Source organism: Oncorhynchus mykiss, chromosome 2, assembly GCF_013265735.2.
Source record: "Oncorhynchus mykiss isolate Arlee chromosome 2, USDA_OmykA_1.1, whole genome shotgun sequence".
Lineage (NCBI taxonomy): Eukaryota > Metazoa > Chordata > Actinopteri > Salmoniformes > Salmonidae > Oncorhynchus > Oncorhynchus mykiss.
In genome coordinates, this window is record NC_048566.1 from 5330753 (window position 1) to 5349729 (window position 18977).

The 18977-nt window shown below is 48.5% G+C and overlaps 2 protein-coding genes across 12 annotated transcripts in view; both read left to right on the forward strand.

Moving 5' to 3' along the window:
• The window catches only part of phf20l1 (PHD finger protein 20 like 1), a 28119-nt gene extending 9199 nt beyond the window's left edge, over positions 1 to 18920 (forward strand). For 8 of the 11 annotated variants that reach the window (XM_036935725.1, XM_036935729.1, XM_036935752.1 and 5 more), the window contains 16 exons: positions 746 to 952; positions 1223 to 1423; positions 1611 to 1670; positions 2524 to 2808; positions 4088 to 4306; positions 7417 to 7470; positions 7580 to 7681; positions 7973 to 8119; positions 8445 to 8518; positions 8685 to 8795; positions 9795 to 9894; positions 10538 to 10733; positions 11475 to 11636; positions 11809 to 11962; positions 15358 to 15586; positions 16992 to 18920. In XM_036935725.1, coding sequence (XP_036791620.1) covers positions 746 to 952; positions 1223 to 1423; positions 1611 to 1670; positions 2524 to 2808; positions 4088 to 4306; positions 7417 to 7470; positions 7580 to 7681; positions 7973 to 8119; positions 8445 to 8518; positions 8685 to 8795; positions 9795 to 9894; positions 10538 to 10733; positions 11475 to 11636; positions 11809 to 11962; positions 15358 to 15586; positions 16992 to 17134 — 2444 coding nt within the window. In that variant the 3' untranslated portion in view covers positions 17135 to 18920. The remainder of the gene's footprint in view (positions 1 to 745; positions 953 to 1222; positions 1424 to 1610; positions 1671 to 2523; positions 2809 to 4087; positions 4307 to 7416; positions 7471 to 7579; positions 7682 to 7972; positions 8120 to 8444; positions 8519 to 8684; positions 8796 to 9794; positions 9895 to 10537; positions 10734 to 11474; positions 11637 to 11808; positions 11963 to 15357; positions 15587 to 16991) is intronic. The other 3 variants (XM_036935735.1, XM_036935748.1, XM_036935750.1) reach the window with 3 other exon arrangements.
• tg (thyroglobulin) overlaps positions 17500 to 18977 on the forward strand; it is a 98949-nt gene continuing 97471 nt past the window's right edge. Inside the window, exon 1 of the mRNA XM_036961549.1 lies at positions 17500 to 17537. Within this exon, the coding sequence (XP_036817444.1) occupies positions 17500 to 17537 (38 nt within the window). The remainder of the gene's footprint in view (positions 17538 to 18977) is intronic.

Sequence of the window (18977 nt, forward strand, 5' to 3'; positions counted from 1 at the left end):
ACCTCTAAACAAGCACTGATATTTAACCCTCTCTCCTATGCTGAGTCTCCTCCTACACCTCTAAACAAGCACTGATATTTAACCCTCTCTCCTAGGCTGAGTCTCCTCCTACACCTCTAAACAAGCAGTGATATTTAACCCTCTCTCCTATGCTGAGTCTCCTCCTACACCTCTAAACAAGCAGTGATATTTAACCCTCTCTCCTATGCTGAGTCTCCTCCTACACCTCTAAACAAGCACTGATATTTAACCCTCTCTCCTAGGCTGAGTCTCCTCCTACACCTCTAAACAAGCACTGATATGTAATCCTCTCTCCTAGGCTGAGTCTCCTCCTACACCTCTAAACAGCCAATGCATCTCTGTTACTAGACAGAACCTTGGTGATATCTGTTCTTCCTCACTTCATCTGACCTGACCGCTACCCCAAAGTGCTCACTCCTCCCCAACTCAAGGCTGACATGGTGATTGGTACCAGACTGTGTCTCTTCTCATCCCAGAGGATCCCACCCATAGGATGCCTGATGGCTAACAATAACATATCCTGACATAATGTAAACGTTATACATTAAGCTCTCTCCCTCAGTGACATGAATTAGTATATTTCATATTCTCAGAACCCAACAGGAGTAAGACTTGGGGAGCTCGGGCTGCGATCACTGTCGGCACAAAACTATTTTCCATGATGATACTTAATGGGTCATTTGGTTGTTTGTTAAGTGACGTGGCTGTGCTTCCTCTCCAACAGGGCATGGTGAGACGGTTCCTCCAGGCTCCCCCAGGAGCTCAGAACAGAGCCAGAGGAGGAGACGCTCCCAGCGCCTGGCCACCGTCAGCCCTGATATAAACTCTGACCCCAGCGTGACCTCTCAACCCGCCACCACCCAGTGCGCTGACCTCTCACCCCATGGGAGGGAGCACAACACATCTCACAAAGACCCCTCCTCTCCAGAGGGTGAGTGCAGCCTCGAGGGACAAGAGTTCTTCCTGACGTGAACTGGGTCATATTAACTAGGAACCGAATGGGCCGAAACAGAGAGGGAACTACCTGAACTTGTCAAATAACAAACGCTTGTTTTTAATTTTGCGTGACAAAATGTTTTGCTACAGTGTGCACTAATGAATACAACCCTGACCAAGAACACAAAAAAAACATGAACAACCAGGAAAACATGTTGATTTATTCAACCCTGAATCTATTCTGTGTGTAATTGTCCTCCTTTAGATCAAATGACAAACTCTGTGGAGAAGGCAGAGTCATCGACCCTCCACAACTACTGTGTTGACATACCACCTACACCTTCATCTGCTGTCTCCATCCTCACACCATCTCATCCACCAATCACACACCGAGACCAGCTGACTGACGGGCCATCATCAGCCAATCATACGGCAGTGGCAGACAAATTCCCACCCTTAGCTGCAGGTAATTCTTGACTGGGGGAGTTATTTATTCTCAACTGCAGCATCTCAAATGGCCCTCTATTCCCTACAAAGTGCGCTAAAGTAGTGTACTTTCTAGGGGAGTAGGGTGCCGTTAGGGTCAGACATTGTACAGGATAATATACGTTAGATAATGTCCTAATCCATCTGTGTTTCTGTTTGATTTGTAGCTGCTGGGAGGAGAAGTATTACCAGGACCTCTAAACTAAACAAACACACCAGGGAGCCAAGTAGGTTTTTTCTCCTCGAGTTTATTCCAGATCATTTTACTTTGATTGTATTACTTTCAACCATTACTTTTCATTTCCTTCAAGGCTTACTGCAATTATTATTCATGTTCCGGTAAGAAGCCGATCTGTACCAAGTCCTCTCTGTCCGATAGAATGGAAGCATAGTCAAACGCTCTTCAGCCCAGCTTGAACAAAAAGGGTGTCAGGTTCTGGACTGAGAGACTTGATCATCCAGAAAAACATTCCCTCCCACTCTCTCTCTCTCTCTCTCTCCTGTGTGTCACCTCTCTCTCTCTCTCTCCTGTGTGTCACCTCTCTCTCTCTCTCTCCTGTGTGTCACCTCTCTCTCTCTCTCTCCTGTGTGTCACCTCTCACTCTCTCTCTCCTCTGTGTCACCTCTCTCTCCTCTGTGTCACCTCTCTCCTCTGTGTCACCTCTCTCTCTTTCTCTCCTCTCTTGTCTCCTCTCTGTCACCTCTCTCTCTCCTCTGTGTGTCACCTCTCTCTCTCCTCTGTGTGTCACCTCTCTCTCTCCTCTGTGTGTCACCTCTCTCTCTCCTCTGTGTGTCACCTCTCTCTCTCCTCTGTGTGTCACCTCTCTCTCTCCTCTGTGTGTCACCTCTCTCTCTCTCTCTCCTGTGTGTCACCTCTCACTCTCTCTCTCCTCTGTGTCACCTCTCTCTCTTTCTCTCCTCTCTTGTCTCCTCTCTGTCACCTCTCTCTCTCCTCTGTTTGTCACCTCTCTCTCTCCTCTGTGTCACCTCTCTCTCTCCTCTGTGTGTCACCTCTCTCTCCTCTGTGTGTCACCTCTCTCACTCTCTCTCTTCTGTGTCCTCTCTCTCTCTCTCTCTCAGTCATGAACACCAAGTGGTGTGATGACCCAACGTCTCCCAACGACCTGGACCTCTACAAGTGTAAGATCCCTGGGTGCTCCAAGGCCTTCCGCAAAGCCAAGCTGCTGGACTACCACCTCAAGTATTACCACAACGCTGACAAGGACCTCCAGGACTCTGAGCTGCCAGGCTCCCCAGACAGGGCTGGTCGTACCCGGGCCACCTCAGCCTCCATGCCCACCACCACCACCCTGCTGGAGGTCCCTGACAACACAAAGAGACGCAGGACTGTCTCCACTTCATCGTGTATGGATTTACATTTCATTCATTTGAGAACACAGTTGTATGTAACTTGAATACACAAATTCACAAAATTGTTTTAGGTTATATCCCAAATGGCACCCTATTTCCTATAGGGCACTACTTTTGTTCAGAGCCCAGCCTTATACTCTCTCTCACCCCCCTCTGTCCCTCAGCGCTGTCCCCTCAGGGCCATATGTTTTATACTGTCTCCTCTGTCCCCTCAGGGCCATATGTTTTATACTGTCTCCTCTGTCCCCTCAGGGCCATATGTTTTATACTGTCTCCTCTGTCCCTCAGCGCTGTCCCCTCAGGGCCATATGTTTTATACTGTCTCCTCTGTCCCCTCAGGGCCATATGTTTTATATGTTTTATACTGTCTCCTCTGTCCCCTCTGGGCCATATGTTTCATACGGTCTCCTCTGTCCCCTCAGGGCCATATGTTTTATACTGTCTCCTCTGTCCCTCAGCGCTGTCCCTTCAGGGCCATATGTTTTATACTGTCTCCTCTGTCCCTCAGCGCTGTCCCCTCAGGGCCATATGTTTTATACTGTCTCCTCTGTCCCCTCAGGGCCATATGTTTTATACTGTCTCCTCTGGGCCATATGTTTTATACTGTCTCCTCTGTCCCCTCAGGGCCATATGTTTTATACTGTCTCCTCTGTCCCCTCAGGGCCATATGTTTTATATGTTTTATACTGTCTCCTCTGTCCCCTCAGGGCCATATGTTTTATTCTGTCTCCTCTGTCCCCTCTGGGCCATAGGTTTCATACGGTCTCCTCTGTCCCCTCAGGGCCATATGTTTTATACTGTCTCCTCTGTCCCCTCAGGGCCATATGTTTTATATGTTTTATACTGTCTCCTCTGTCCCCTCAGGGCCATATGTTTTATACTGTCTCCTCTGTCCCCTCAGGGCCATAGGTTTTATACGGTCTCCTCTGTCCCCTCAGGGCCATATTTTTTTATACTGTCTCCTCTGTCCCCATATGTTTTATACTGTCTCCTCTGTCCCCTCAGGGCCATATGTTTTATACTGTCTCCTCTGGGCCATATGTTTTATACTGTCTCCTCTGTCCCCCCCGGGCCATATGTTTTATACTGTCTCCTCTGGGCCATATGTTTTATACTGTCTCCTCTGTCCCCTCAGGGCCATATGTTTTATACTGTCTCCTCTGTCCCCTCAGGGCCATATGTTTTATACTGTCTCCTCTGGGCCATATGTTTTATACTGTCTCCTCTGTCCCCTCAGGGCCATATGTTTTATACTGTCTCCTCTGTCCTCCAGCACTGTACCCTCCGGGCCATATGTTCCAACTGGACTGTACTGGACTGGGGAGCTGTCTGAAACCTCCCAGATTGAACAGGAAGAAGCGCTCCTCTGCCTCTATGAGCTCTGACAGCACAGAGCTGTCTCTCCCTCCGCCACCTCAGGAGAAGAGCTTCGAGTCCCTCCACGACAAGATTCTGAAGAAGGTGATCGATAAGGACAAGCACCTGGAGCCAGGTTAGTGGCAGGGTAGTGGGCCTTCCTGAGGGGCTGTGAGGTCTGGAGCCAGGTTAGTGGCAGGGTAGTGGGCCTTCCTGAGGGGCTGTGAGGCCTGGAGCCAGGTTAGTGGCAGGGTAGTGGGCCTTCCTGAGGGGCTGTGAGGTCTGGAGCCAGGTTAGTGGCAGGGTAGTGGGCCTTCCTGAGGGGCTGTGAGGCCTGGAGCCAGGTTAGTGGCAGGGTAGTGGGCCTTCCTGAGGGGCTGTAAGGTCTGGAGCCAGGTTAGTGGCAGGGCAGTGGGCCTTCCTGAGGGGCTGTGAGGCCTGGAGCCAGGTTAGTGGCAGAGTAGTGGGACTGTGAGGCCTGGAGGCAGGTTAGTGGCAGGGCAGTGGGGCTGTGAGGTCTGGAGCCAGGTTAGTGGCAGGGTAGTGGGCCTTCCTGAGGGGCTGTGAGGTCTGGAGCCAGGTTAGTGGCAGGGTAGTGGGCCTTCCTGAGGGGCTGTGAGGCCTGGAGCCAGGTTAGTGGCAGGGTAGTGGGCCTTCCTGAGGGGCTGTGAGGTCTGGAGCCAGGTTAGTGGCAGGGTAGTGGGCCTTCCTGAGGGGCTGTGAGGCCTGGAGCCAGGTTAGTGGCAGGGTAGTGGGCCTTCCTGAGGGGCTGTAAGGTCTGGAGCCAGGTTAGTGGCAGGGCAGTGGGCCTTCCTGAGGGGCTGTGAGGCCTGGAGCCAGGTTAGTGGCAGAGTAGTGGGGCTGTGAGGCCTGGAGGCAGGTTAGTGGCAGGGCAGTGGGGCTGTGAGGTCTGGAGCCAGGTTAGTGGCAGGGTAGTGGGCCTTCCTGAGGGGCTGTGAGGTCTGGAGCCAGGTTAGTGGCAGGGTAGTGGGCCTTCCTGAGGGGCTGTGAGGTCTGGAGCCAGGTTAGTGGCAGGGTAGTGGGCCTTCCTGAGGGGCTGTGAGGTCTGGAGCCAGGTTAGTGGCAGGGTAGTGGGCCTTCCTGAGGGGCTGTGAGGCCTGGAGCCAGGTTAGTGGCAGAGTAGTGGGGCTGTGAGGCCTGGAGCCAGGTTAGTGGCAGGGCAGTGGGGCTGTGAGGTCTGGAGCCAGGTTAGTGGCAGAGTAGTGGGGCTGTGAGGCCTGGAGCCAGGTTAGTGGCAGAGTAGTGGGGCTGTGAGGCCTGGAGCCAGGTTAGTAGCAGGGCAGTGGGGCTGTGAGGTCTGGAGCCAGGTTAGTGGCAGGGTAGTGGGCCTTCCTGAGGGGCTGTGAGGTCTGGAGCCAGGTTAGTGGCAGGGTAGTGGGCCTTCCTGAGGGGCTGTGAGGTCTGGAGCCAGGTTAGTGGCAGGGTAGTGGGCCTTCCTGAGGGGCTGTGAGGTCTGGAGCCAGGTTAGTGGCAGGGTAGTGGGCCTTCCTGAGGGGCTGTGAGGTCTGGAGCCAGGTTAGTGGCAGGGTAGTGGGCCTCCCTGAGGGGCTGTGAGGCCTGGAGCCAGGTTAGTGGCAGGGTAGTGGGCCTTCCTGAGGGGCTGTGAGGTCTGGAGCCAGGTTAGTGGCAGGGTAGTGGGCCTTCCTGAGGGGCTGTGAGGTCTGGAGCCAGGTTAGTGGCAGGGTAGTGGGCCTCCCTGAGGGGCTGTGAGGCCTGGAGCCAGGTTAGTGGCAGAGTAGTGGGCCTTCCTGAGGGGCTGTGAGGCCTGGAGCCAGGTTAGTGGCAGAGTAGTGGGGCTGTGAGGCCTGGAGGCAGGTCAGTGGCAGGGCAGTGGGGCTGTGAGGTCTGGAGCCAGGTTAGTGGCAGAGTAGTGGGGCTGTGAGGCCTGGAGGCAGGTTAGTGGCAGGGCAGTGGGGCTGTGAGGTCTGGAGCCAGGTTAGTGGCAGGGTAGTGGGCCTTCCTGAGGGGCTGTGAGGCCTGGAGCCAGGTTAGTGGCAGGGCAGTGGGCCTTCCTGAGGGGCTGTGAGGTCTGGAGCCAGGTTAGTGGCAGGGCAGTGGGCCTTCCTGAGGGGCTGTAAGGTCTGGAGCCAGGTTAGTGGCAGGGCAGTGGGCCTTCCTGAGGGGCTGTGAGGTCTGGAGCCAGGTTAGTGGCAGAGTAGTGGGACTGTGAGGCCTGGAGCCAGGTTAGTGGCAGAGTAGTGGGGCTGTGAGGCCTGGAGCCAGGTTAGTGGCAGGGCAGTGGGGCTGTGAGGTCTGAAGCCAGGTTAGTGGCAGGGCAGTGGGCCTTCCTGAGGGGCTGTAAGGTCTGGAGCCAGGTTAGTGGCAGAGTAGTGGGGCTGTGAGGCCTGGAGCCAGGTTAGTGGCAGGGCAGTGGGGCTGTGAGGTCTGAAGCCAGGTTAGTGGCAGGGCAGTGGGCCTTCCTGAGGGGCTGTAAGGTCTGGAGCCAGGTTAGTGGCAGAGTAGTGGGGCTGTGAGGCCTGGAGCCAGGTTAGTGGCAGGGCAGTGGGGCTGTGAGGTCTGAAGCCAGGTTAGTGGCAGGGCAGTGGGCCTTCCTGAGGGGCTGTAAGGTCTGGAGCCAGGTTAGTGGCAGGGCAGTGGGGCTGTGAGGCCTGGAGCCAGGTTAGTGGCAGGGCAGTGGGCCTTCCTGAGGGGCTGTGAGGTCTGAAGCCAGGTTAGTGGCAGGGCAGTGGGCCTTCCTGAGAGGCTGTGAGGTCTGAAGCCAGGTTAGTGGCAGGGCAGTGGGCCTTCCTGAGGGGCTGTGAGGTCTGAAGCCAGGTTAGTGGCAGGGCAGTGGGCCTTCCTGAGGGGCTGTGAGGTCTGGAGCCAGGTTAGTGGCAGAGTAGTGGGCCTTCCTGAGGGGCTGTGAGGTCTGAAGCCAGGTTAGTGGCAGGGCAGTGGGCCTTCCTGAGGGGCTGTGAGGTCTGAAGCCAGGTTAGTGGCAGGGCAGTGGGGCTGTGAGGTCTGGAGCCAGGTTAGTGGCAGGGCAGGATGCAGCAGGTGTATAACAGCCCAGTGACATGCTTCACTGGCCAGCTCTTTCCCAACAACACACCATGAGGTAGTGATATAGATGAGAAGAAAAACACATGAAATACGACAGAGGGGAAAACAAACAATCTAAAGTAGTGCACTATATAGGGAATAGGGTGCCGTTTGGGTCGCACATTTAAATCAACCCAGTTCGCTGCAGAGAACTGTGATTGAATTACATGACTCCTTCTACAGGGTTAATAAAGAATGAGAAGAAGGTGAAACTGGAGGAGAAATCCCAGGTGATCGGTGAGATTGTGTTCTTACTTCTCTTCTTAGCAGTTGTAATAAATAACATTCCTCCGTTGTTCTGAGCAAATCAGTTGGTGATTAAATAGATGTTCTGTTTGTTTTTTAGGAAAAAAGAAGGACAAAGAGCGGAGGGACAGGAAAGAGAAGGAACACTTCAAGATGAAACAGAAGAAGAAGAAGAAGAGGAAGAGGAAATCCAAGCAGCACTGTACGTTTAGTTCAGGTGTTGTATCTTAATGTTTCCCCAAGGGCTCCTGCTGTTGTGTGTAGTATGTTGTCAGCGAATGACCAGTCCATTTGTATAGCTTATTGTAAACATATATATATATTTAAGACGAGACATAAGATAGTACTTAATCAATCCTCCAAGGGGGGAGTTTAATTGCCCCAGCCAATACACACAACACCAATAAATACAGAAGTGAAAGATAAACAGACGTTAGGAGTAGCACATCGTCAATACATCATAATAACACAATCTGTGTTTTCTCACCGGCAGGTTATTCTGACTACGATGACATGTCCCTGTCCTTCCTGGAGCGATCTACGACGTCTGCTCTTCACCGCTCCTCCTCTTCCTCCTGCTCCACCACCAAACATTACCAGTACCCCCGCGCCATCCTCTCTGTGGACCTGACCGGAGAGAGTGAGTGGGAATCGCCTGACAGGGCATCTTTTCTATGAAATGAAGGCGTATAAATACATGTGTATATCAACCAATCACATTTCATCTTTACATGAATGTGCTGTTCAAATTGATCAACTCACATATATCTCCCTCTCCCCCTCCCCCCCTCTCTCCCTACCTCCCCCTCTCTCCCTATCTCCCCCTCCCCTCTCTCTCCCTCTTTCCCCCTCCCCCTTTCTCTCCCTCTCTTTTCCTCCCCCTCTCTCTCTCTCTCTCCCACTTCCCCCTTTCTCTCCCTCCCTCTCTCTCTCTCCCTATCTCTCCCCCCTCTCTCCCTCTCCAGACCTGTCAGACATAGAGTTCCTGGAGGACTCGACCACAGAGAGCCTGCTGTTTAGTGGAGATGAGTACAACCAGGTAGGGTTGTCACCATACTACCATTTGTTTCTGGAAACATAGAAAACAGGAAGCAGACTGGACTCCGTGGTCCTTTAGGATCCTCCTCTATGTAATAGATTGTGTGTTATAGCTTAGGAAATGTATAGATGTGACTAAGGGGGTTTGTTTTGAACCCTCCGACCAGGACTTTGACTCTCTAAACATGGAGGACTTCCAGGAGGAGGATGAGGATGGTACCCAGGAGATCGTCCGCTGTATCTGTGAGATGGACGAGGAGAATGGATTCATGATTCAGGTACTGGACTGACTGGAGCCCTCAGACTAGTGTTCTGCCTGAGGTGGGGTGGTTCTGCCTGAGGTGGGTTGGTTCTGCCTGAGGTGGGTTGGTTCTGCCTGAGGTGGGTTGGTTCTGCCTGAGGTGGGTTGGTTCTGCCTGAGGTGGGTTGGTTCTGCCTGAGGTGGGTTGGTTCTGCCTGAGGTGGGGTGGTTCTGCCTGAGGTGGGGTGGTTCTGCCTGAGGTGGGGTGGTTCTGCCTGAGGTGGGATGGACCTGCCTGAGGTGGGGTTGGAACATTCCAGTCACTTGTGGTGTAAATTCAACACCAAGGACACCTGAAGTTAATATTAAATGAATCACTCTTTAGTATCAGTTAACTGGGCAGTTTACAACAAATACATGTACAAGTCTGCCACAAGCTCCGCCAGGACGTTCCCTTCAGGCCTCTAATATGGGCCTCCTGAGTGGCGCAGTGGTCTAAGGCTCTACATTGCAGTGCTAGAAGCGTCACTACTGACCCTGATTCGGTCCCGGGCTGTATCACAACCGGCCGTGATCGTGAGTCCCATAGGGCGGCACACAATTGGCCCAGCGTTGTCTGGGTTAGGAGAGCGTTGGGGTGGGGGGATTTGGGTAGTGTTTCAGGAATTTGGGGGGATTTTCTGGAATCTTCCAACTATCCCTCAGACATAACAATGGGGCTTAAACATGTCTGTTGTCATGTGGGCTCCCGAGTGGCGCAGCGGTCTAAGGCACAGCATCTCAGTGCTAGAGGCGTCACTACAGACACCCTGGTTGGAATCCAGGCTGTATCACAACCGGCCATGATTGGGAGTCCCATAGGGCGGTGCTCGTCCGTGTTTGGACGGGCTGTCATTTGTAAATAAGAATTTGTTCCTAACTGACTTGCCTAGTTAAATAAATCAATAAAATGTATTATACATGTTTCAGACCTGGGTTCAGATAGTATTTGTTTCCACCTAAACACACACACATTCAGTCTCTCTCTGTGTTTCAGTGTGAGGAGTGTATGTGCTGGCAGCACAGTGTGTGTATGGGGCTTCTGGAGGATAGCATCCCAGACCAGTACATATGTTACATCTGCAGAGACCCTCCAGGTAACATCATACCCTACACTCCCCTAACCACAGATCTAGGATCAGATTATTCTCTAACCTAAACCATTAGGGGGATGAAAGATTATCTCACTCTGTGTCGGTGGTTAGAGGCAACTTTTAGCCTGGTCCCAGAACTGTTGTCTCCTTCTCTCGCCTGGTCTCAGATCTGTTTGTGCTCTTGACAGCTCCGTTGATGTCATTGTCAAGCCAAACATGACCATGAGTGACAAAGAGTTGGAATGATAACACAAACAGACTGGCACTCAGGCTAGGCAACTTCTACCTACCCTATACAATTTACAAACAAGACTGGCACTCAGGCTAGGCAACTTCTACCTACCCTATACAATTTACAAACAACACTGGCACTCAGGCTAGGCAACTTCTACCTACCCTATACAATTTACAAACAAGACCAAGATATTCCTACATTATTATTATTGTTATTATTATTATTGTTATTATTATTATTGTTATTATTATTATGGTTATTGTTATTATTGTTATTATTATTATGGTTATTGTTATTATTGTTATTATTATTATTGTTATTGTTATTATTGTTATTATTATTATTATCATCATCATCATCATCAACATGTTGGTTGTTTTCCTGACATGGCCATTTGTTTTGGTTGTTTAGGTCAAAGGTGGAGTGCCAAATATCTCCATGACAAAGACTGGTTGAACAAGGGTCAGATGTACGGCTTGTCCTTCCTCTCTGAGAACTACTCTGAGCAGAACTGTAAGACCAGCGTGTCCACCCATCAGCTGTTAGCAGACGTGTTCAGTGTCAACAACGTCCTTCACGGACTACAGCTGAAGATGGACATACTACAGTAGGTCCCCTGTCAACACGTAGGGCAACGTTTTCATCACACTGAAGAGAACTGTGGAACTCATTGTCTGTACTACTGGGCTCTGGTCAAATCTAGTGCACTATAATGGGAAAAGGGTGCCATAGGGCTCTGGTCAAATCTAGTGCACTATAAAGGGAATAGGGTGCCATAGGACTCTGGTCAAATCTAGTGCACTATAAAGGGAATAGGGTGCTATAGGGTTCTGGTCAAATCTAGTGCACTATAAAGGGAATAGGGTGCCATAGGGTTCTGGTCAAATCTAGTGCACTATAAAGGGAATAGGGTGCCATAGGACTCTGGTCAAATCTAGTGCACTATAAAGGGAATAGGGTGCTATAGGGTTCTGGTCAAATCTAGTGCACTATAAAGGGAATAGGGTGCCATAGGGTTCTGGTCAAATCTAGTGCACTATAAAGGGAATAGGGTGCCATAGGACTCTGGTCAAATCTAGTGCACTATAAAGGGAATAGGGTTCTGGTCAAATCTAGTGCACTATAAAGGGAATAGGGTGCCTTAGGGTTCTGGTCAAATCTAGTGCACTATAAAGGGAATAGGGTGCCATAGGACTCTGGTCAAATCTAGTGCACTATAAAGGGAATAGGGTGCCATAGGGTTCTGGTCAAATCTAGTGCACTATAAAAAGGGAATAGGGTGCTATTTGAAACGGATCCATGATCATTTGGAGTCAAAATGAACCAGTACTTCCTTGTCCACCTATAGGAACAAACACAATCCCAACTTGCACTTCTGGGCTCGGTCATGGGTGAACTCTGACGAGGACCAGCCCATGGGCGGTCTCCCTGACTGCATCCACTTGACAGACAACTCTCTGAACAACCAGAACTCCTCCAAGACAGACACTTACATCACCAGCGAGCACAGGTACACGTTCAGCTGATTAATACCTGATTTTAGTAGCGATGGGCACTGGTATGGAATCAAACATTATCCATGTTGTGTTGAATTAGCCATATTGGTGCCAGTCACTAGTTTACAGTGTGTTCATAATGTATTTTATTGATTGTCTTTGTAATCACTCTTCTCTGCTCTACAGCTACCAGAAACCCCCCAGCCCCGGACAGCTGGAACACTGGCCCTCTACAGACCCCCACGGCTCCAACAGCCAGGAGGGAGGAGGGGTGGTGGCTAATACTAACCCCGCCTCCCACTCCACCCACTTCACAGCCAAGGAACAGGAAGTAAGAAAGGTGTTGTTGATGTTCATTGTCTCTTGTTTGTTTTTAAGACGATCACTTTATTCATCAGTTGTACATCAGGTCCAACTGGGATGTAACTTCATCCCAACCTCTCCTAAAGACAATACACTACATGGAGAGGTAGGAACAGGGGACTGTTTATCCCAACCTCTCCTAAAGACAATACACTACATGGAGAGGTAGGAACAGGGGACTGTTTATCCCAACCTCTCCTAAAGACAATACACTACATGGAGAGGTAGGAACAGGGGACTGTTTATCTCAACCTCTCCTAAAGACAATACACTACATGGAGAGGTAGGATCAGGGGACTGTTTATCCCAACCTCTCCTAAAGACAATACACTACATGGAGAGGTAGGAACAGGGGACTGTTTATCTCAACCTCTCCTAAAGACAATACACTACATGGAGAGGTAGGAACAGGGGACTGTTTATCCCAACCTCTCCTAAAGACAATACACTACATGGGTCAGGGGACTGTTTATCCCAACCTCTCCTAAAGACAATACACTACATGGAGAGGTAGGAACAGGGGACTGTTTATCCCAACCTCTCCTAAAGACAATACACTACATGGAGAGGTAGGAACAGGGGACTGTTTATCTCAACCTCTCCTAAAGACAATACACTACATGGAGAGGTAGGATCAGGGGACTGTTTATCCCAACCTCTCCTAAAGACAATACACTACATGGAGAGGTAGGAACAGGGGACTGTTTATCCCAACCTCTCCTAAAGACAATACACTACATGGAGAGGTAGGAACAGGGGACAGGGAACTGTTTATCTCAACCTCTCCTAAAGACAATACACTACATGGAGAGGTAGGAACAGGGGACTGTTTATCCCAACCTCTCCTAAAGACAATACACTACATGGAGAGGTAGGAACAGGGGACTGTTTATCTCAACCTCTCCTAAAGACAATACACTACATGGAGAGGTAGGAACAGGGGACTGTTTATCCCAACCTCTCCTAAAGACAATACACTACATGGAGAGGTAGGATCAGGGGACTGTTTATCTCAACCTCTCCTAAAGACAATACACTACATGGAGAGGTAGGAACAGGGGACTGTTTATCTCAACCTCTCCTAAAGACAATACACTACATGGAGAGGAAGGAACAGGGGACTGTTTATCCCAACCTCTCCTAAAGACAATACACTACATGGAGAGGTAGGAACAGGGGACTGTTTATCCCAACCTCTCCTAAAGACAATACACTACATGGAGAGGTAGGAACAGGGGACTGTTTATCTCAACCTCTCCTAAAGACAATACACTACATGGAGAGGTAGGAACAGGGGACTGTTTATCTCAACCTCTCCTAAAGACAATACACTACATGGAGAGGTAGGAACAGGGGACTGTTTATCCCAACCTCTCCTAAAGACAATACACTACATGGAGAGGTAGGAACAGGGGACTGTTTATCCCAACCTCTCCTAAAGACAATACACTACATGGAGAGGTAGGAACAGGGGACTGTTTATCCCAACCTCTCCTAAAGACAATACACTACATGGAGAGGAAGGAACAGGGGACTGTTTATCCCAACCTCTCCTAAAGACAATACACTACATGGAGAGGTAGGATCAGGGAACTGTTTATCTCAACCTCTCCTAAAGACAATACACTACATGGAGAGGTAGGAACAGGGGACTGTTTATCTCAACCTCTCCTAAAGACAATACACTACATGGAGAGGTAGGAACAGGGGACTGTTTATCCCAACCTCTCCTAAAGACAATACACTACATGGAGAGGTAGGAACAGGGGACTGTTTATCCCAACCTCTCCTAAAGACAATACACTACATGGAGAGGTAGGAACAGGGGACTGTTTATCTCAACCTCTCCTAAAGACAATACACTACATGGAGAGGTAGGAACAGGGGACTGTTTATCCCAACCTCTCCTAAAGACAATACACTACATGGAGAGGTAGGAACAGGGGACTGTTTATCTCAACCTCTCCTAAAGACAATACACTACATGGAGAGGTAGGAACAGGGAACTGTTTATCCCAACCTCTCCTAAAGACAATACACTACATGGAGAGGTAGGAACAGGGGACTGTTTATCCCAACCTCTCCTAAAGACAATACACTACATGGAGAGGTAGGAACAGGGGACTGTTTATCCCAACCTCTCCTAAAGACAATACACTACATGGAGAGGTAGGAACAGGGGACTGTTTATCTCAACCTCTCCTAAAGACAATACACTACATGGAGAGGTAGGAACAGGGGACTGTTTATCTCAACCTCTCCTAAAGACAATACACTACATGGAGAGGTAGGAACAGGGGACTGTTTATCCCAACCTCTCCTAAAGACAATACACTACATGGAGAGGTAGGAACAGGGGACTGTTTATCCCAACCTCTCCTAAAGACAATACACTACATGGAGAGGTAGGAACAGGGGACTGTTTATCCCAACCTCTCCTAAAGACAATACACTACATGGAGAGGTAGGAACAGGGAACTGTTTATCTCAACCTCTCCTAAAGACAATACACTACATGGAGAGGTAGGAACAGGGGACTGTTTATCCCAACCTCTCCTAAAGACAATACACTACATGGAGAGGTAGGATCAGGGGACTGTTCATCTCAACCTCTCCTAAAGACAATACACTACATGGGTCAGGGGACTGTTTATCTCAACCTCTCCTAAAGACAATACACTACATGGAGAGGTAGGTCAGGGGACTGTTTATCCCAACCTCTCCTAAAGACAATACACTACATGGAGAGGTAGGATCAGGGGACTGTTCATCGCAACCTCTCCTAAAGACAATACATACACTACATGGGTCAGGGGACTGTTTATCTCAACCTCTCCTAAAGACAATACACTACATGGAGAGGTAGGAACAGGGGACTGTTTATCCCAACCTCTCCTAAAGACAATACACTACATGGAGAGGTAGGAACAGGGGACTGTTTATCTCAACCTCTCCTAAAGACAATACACTACATGGAGAGGTAGGATCAGGGGACTGTTTATCTCAACCTCTCCTAAAGACAATACACTACATGGAGAGGTAGGAACAGGGGACTGTTTATCCCAACCTCTCCTAAAGACAATACACTACATGGAGAGGTAGGAACAGGGGGTGCCCGTGGAGTTAAGTGCACAACGGCAAGCTGTGGTATCTAGGGTTTGATACATTTAACCCCTCCGAGTTGCCAGCTCACTTCCGGGACAGATTTTTCCTGTCAGACCCGGGATTCGAACTGGCAACCCTCTGGTTGCTGTCTCTCCTCTCTAACCACTAGGCTATCGGCTTTCCTTTAAAGAAAATTAACTGTAAAATGTGTTGATCAATTTTTGATTTGATTTTTGTGGTTGAGTTAATGCTGTGTGTTGTCAACAGAAGACAACTGCCCTGGCTGTGCCTGGCTCCCTGGCTATGCCTGGCTGTCTGAATGAGAGGGGACCAGACTCAGTGCTGGCTGTGCCTGGCTGTCTGAATGAGAGGGGACCCGACTCAGTGGAACATGCCAGGAACTGTCTCCAGTGGCAGATGAACCTCCTGACTCACATAGAAGATGTTCAGAACCAGGTGGCGGGCAGGATGGACCTCATAGAGAAGGAGCTCGATGGTAAATGTGGTGTTCTGGGTGGTCTAGAGAAGGAGTTTGATGTTAAATGGGGTGGTCTAGAGAAGGAGCTTGATGTTAAATGGGGTGGTCTAGAGAAGGAGCTTGATGTTAAATGGGGTGGTCTAGAGAAGGAGCTTGATGGTAAATGGGGTGGTCTAGAGAAGGAGCTTGATGGTAAATGGGGTGGTCTAGAGAAGGAGCTTGATGTTAAATGGGGTGGTCTAGAGAAGGAGCTTGATGTTAAATGGGGTGGTCTAGAGAAGGAGCTTGATGTTAAATGGGGTGGTCTAGAGAAGGAGCTTGATGTTAAATGGGGTGGTCTAGAGAAGGAGCTTGATGTTAAATGGGGTGGTCTAGAGAAGGAGCTTGATGTTAAATGGGGTGGTCTAGAGAAGGAGCTTGATGTTAAATGGGGTGGTCTAGAGAAGGAGCTTGATGTTAAATGGGGTGGTCTAGAGAAGGAGCTTGATGTTAAATGGGGTGGTCTAGAGAAGGAGCTTGATGGTAAATGGGGTGGTCTAGAGAAGGAGCTTGATGGTAAATGGGGTGGTCTAGAGAAGGAGCTTGATGTTAAATGGGGTGGTCTAGAGAAGGAGCTTGATGTTAAATGGGGTGGTCTAGAGAAGGACCTTGATGTTAAATGGGGTGGTCTAGAGAAGGACCTTGATGTTAAATGGGGTGGTCTAGAGAAGGAGCTTGATGGTAAATGGGGTGGTCCACTAAATACACTGGCCTATCCTATAAACTAATACACTGTCCTATCCTATAAACTAATAATACACTGTCCTATCATATACACTAATACACTGGCCTATCCTATACACTAATAATACACTGTCCTATCAATAAACGAATACACTGTCCTATCCTATAAACTAATACACTGTTCTATCAATAAACTAATACACTGTCCTATCCTATAAACTAATACACTGTTCTATCAATAAACTAATACACTGTCCTATCCTATAGACTAATAATACACTGTCCTATCTTATACACTGATAATACACTGTTCTATCAATAAACTAATACACTGTCCTATCCTATAGACTAATAATACACTGTCCTATCCTATACACTAATAATACACTGTCCTATCATATACACTAATAATACACTGTCCTATCCTATACACTAATACACTGTCCTATCCTATACACTAATAATACACTGTCCTATCCTATACACTAATAATACACTGTCCTATCCTATACACTAATAATACACTGTCCTATCCTATACACTAATAATACACTGTCCTATCCTATACACTAATAATACACTGTCCTATCCTATACACTAATAATACCAAAGCAGTGGGAGGTAATGACCCGATTGTAATTGGAGGAACTCGTTCTTACCTTATTAGATCCTTATTAGTCTCTCTCTCTGCGTCCCTCAGTGTTGGAGAGCTGGCTGGACTTCACTGGGGAGTTGGAGCCTCCGGACCCCCTGGCCAGACTGCCTCAGCTCAAACACCGCATCAAGCAGCTCCTCACAGACCTGAGCAAGGTGCAACAGATGAGCACCCTGTGTTCTGTGTGAGTTTGGGTTGGCCTGACCTAGGTAGAATCTGGCCCGTGTCTGGCCTGGGTTAGCATGGCAACAGCACCAGGCATCTGGTGTCATCACAGCACTTCACAGAGGAGAGTCCTATCCAAACCCAGGGTGAACCCCGTCCTCTCTCTCTGGCACCGAAGCACACCGTCTGCTGTGGTCCATAAACTGTCAAACTGAGCATACCTTCTCCTCCTAGACAGACTGTGGGAGTGAAGCTTCAGTTGGCTCAATACAAGGGGGGTGAATGGACGTATAGAGACCAACAGGATAGAGTTGGGTCCAGTGGACTCTTGGTATTGGAAAGAAGGGTGTTTTGAGCTGGAGTAACTGACAAGTATTGAGTTGACGAAATGGGACTTGTGGATGAAAAGTACCAGTGTAACACAGTGTTAGTTTGTAGGGCCCAGGACGTTTGTTGTTTTAACTAAGACTCCCTGTTATGAAGTGAAATGCCCACAACGTTTTCTTAACCAGGAAATTAGGGTTTGTCCACGTACATTAAATCTGTTCACACGCATTCTATGAAATAGCTGAAATTCAATTTAATTCAATTAGATTATTAAAATGCTATGAGATCACCTCGTCATGGGTCCGTCCCAAATAGAACCCTATTCCCTTTATAGGGCACTACTTTAGACCGTAGTACACTACAGTATGTAGGGAATATATAGGGGGCCATTTGGGAAACGACCCACCACTCTCTTGCCTCAGTAGGAGCAGAGCTGTGGAAGCCTTGCTTGTGTGATATGAGTTAATGCAAAAATCTAAATCACCGAGGTGAATGTTAGATGATATTGTAGCTTTAACCTGCCAGAAATCTGTTCTGTTTTGGAAACGTGGTCTGAAACTTGTTTGACAAGTTCACACTAGGGTGAGATGATTTGTTTAAAAAAACAGTGCTAACATCAGTCATTTAGCGACTGCATTCTGATTTCATTTCAGGAATCTATTGCCACCTTTTACAATCGTTAACTTTCATTCTCTTTATGTGCCAAGTCTGAAGGTATGACCCGCCAAGTTTACAATGTTAACATGGGGAAAGATATATCTATTTGACTGGTGTATATAATATACCCAATCCACAGACAGACATACGACTGTGTGTCTTCGGGATATCTCCATGACAACCACGGAAATGGCCTCGATGTCACGGGACATCTGTGGCACGTTTGTCTCTGTGTGTATGTCCCGAAATGGCACCCTATTCCCTATGTAGTGCACTACTTTTGACCCTGAGCCCTATGGGAGCCTGTTCAAAAAGTAGCGCACTGTGTAGGGAATAGGGTGCCATTTGGGGGACGTAGCCTCTGTCTGTGGGGTTTTTGATGCTTTCAGTACGGCCCCGGTATGGCTGCTACGTCACATAACACCACAATGTCTTCGGGCTAAGGGGACACGTTTGACTTGTACCACAGGAAGCTAAATTGCCAGCTGGATGTGAAATGCGTATTTAAAAAAAAAAAAAAAGCAATGTGTTGATTGCTGTTTTTTTGGGTCATTTTATGTACAGTTTTTATAACTGTAAAGATGAGGAGACATCTGTAGAAATACATAAGAGGATAAAATATACTTGAAGAAAAATGACTATGTTTATTTAGCGTTTCTATTAACCTGTATAAAAAAGTGTTTTAGAACCAGTCGGTAGGGGAGAAAACAAAGTAGATTTTTATTGACATATACCAGCTGTACATTAAGAGTTTATTTAAGACCTGTTCTTTGTGATTTACTACATGTACAATGCCATTAAAAAAAAGATATTCTGGATATTTAATATCTCGTCTTACGCTTATTATTTTAAATGATTATATTACAGAGTTGGTGTGTGCTA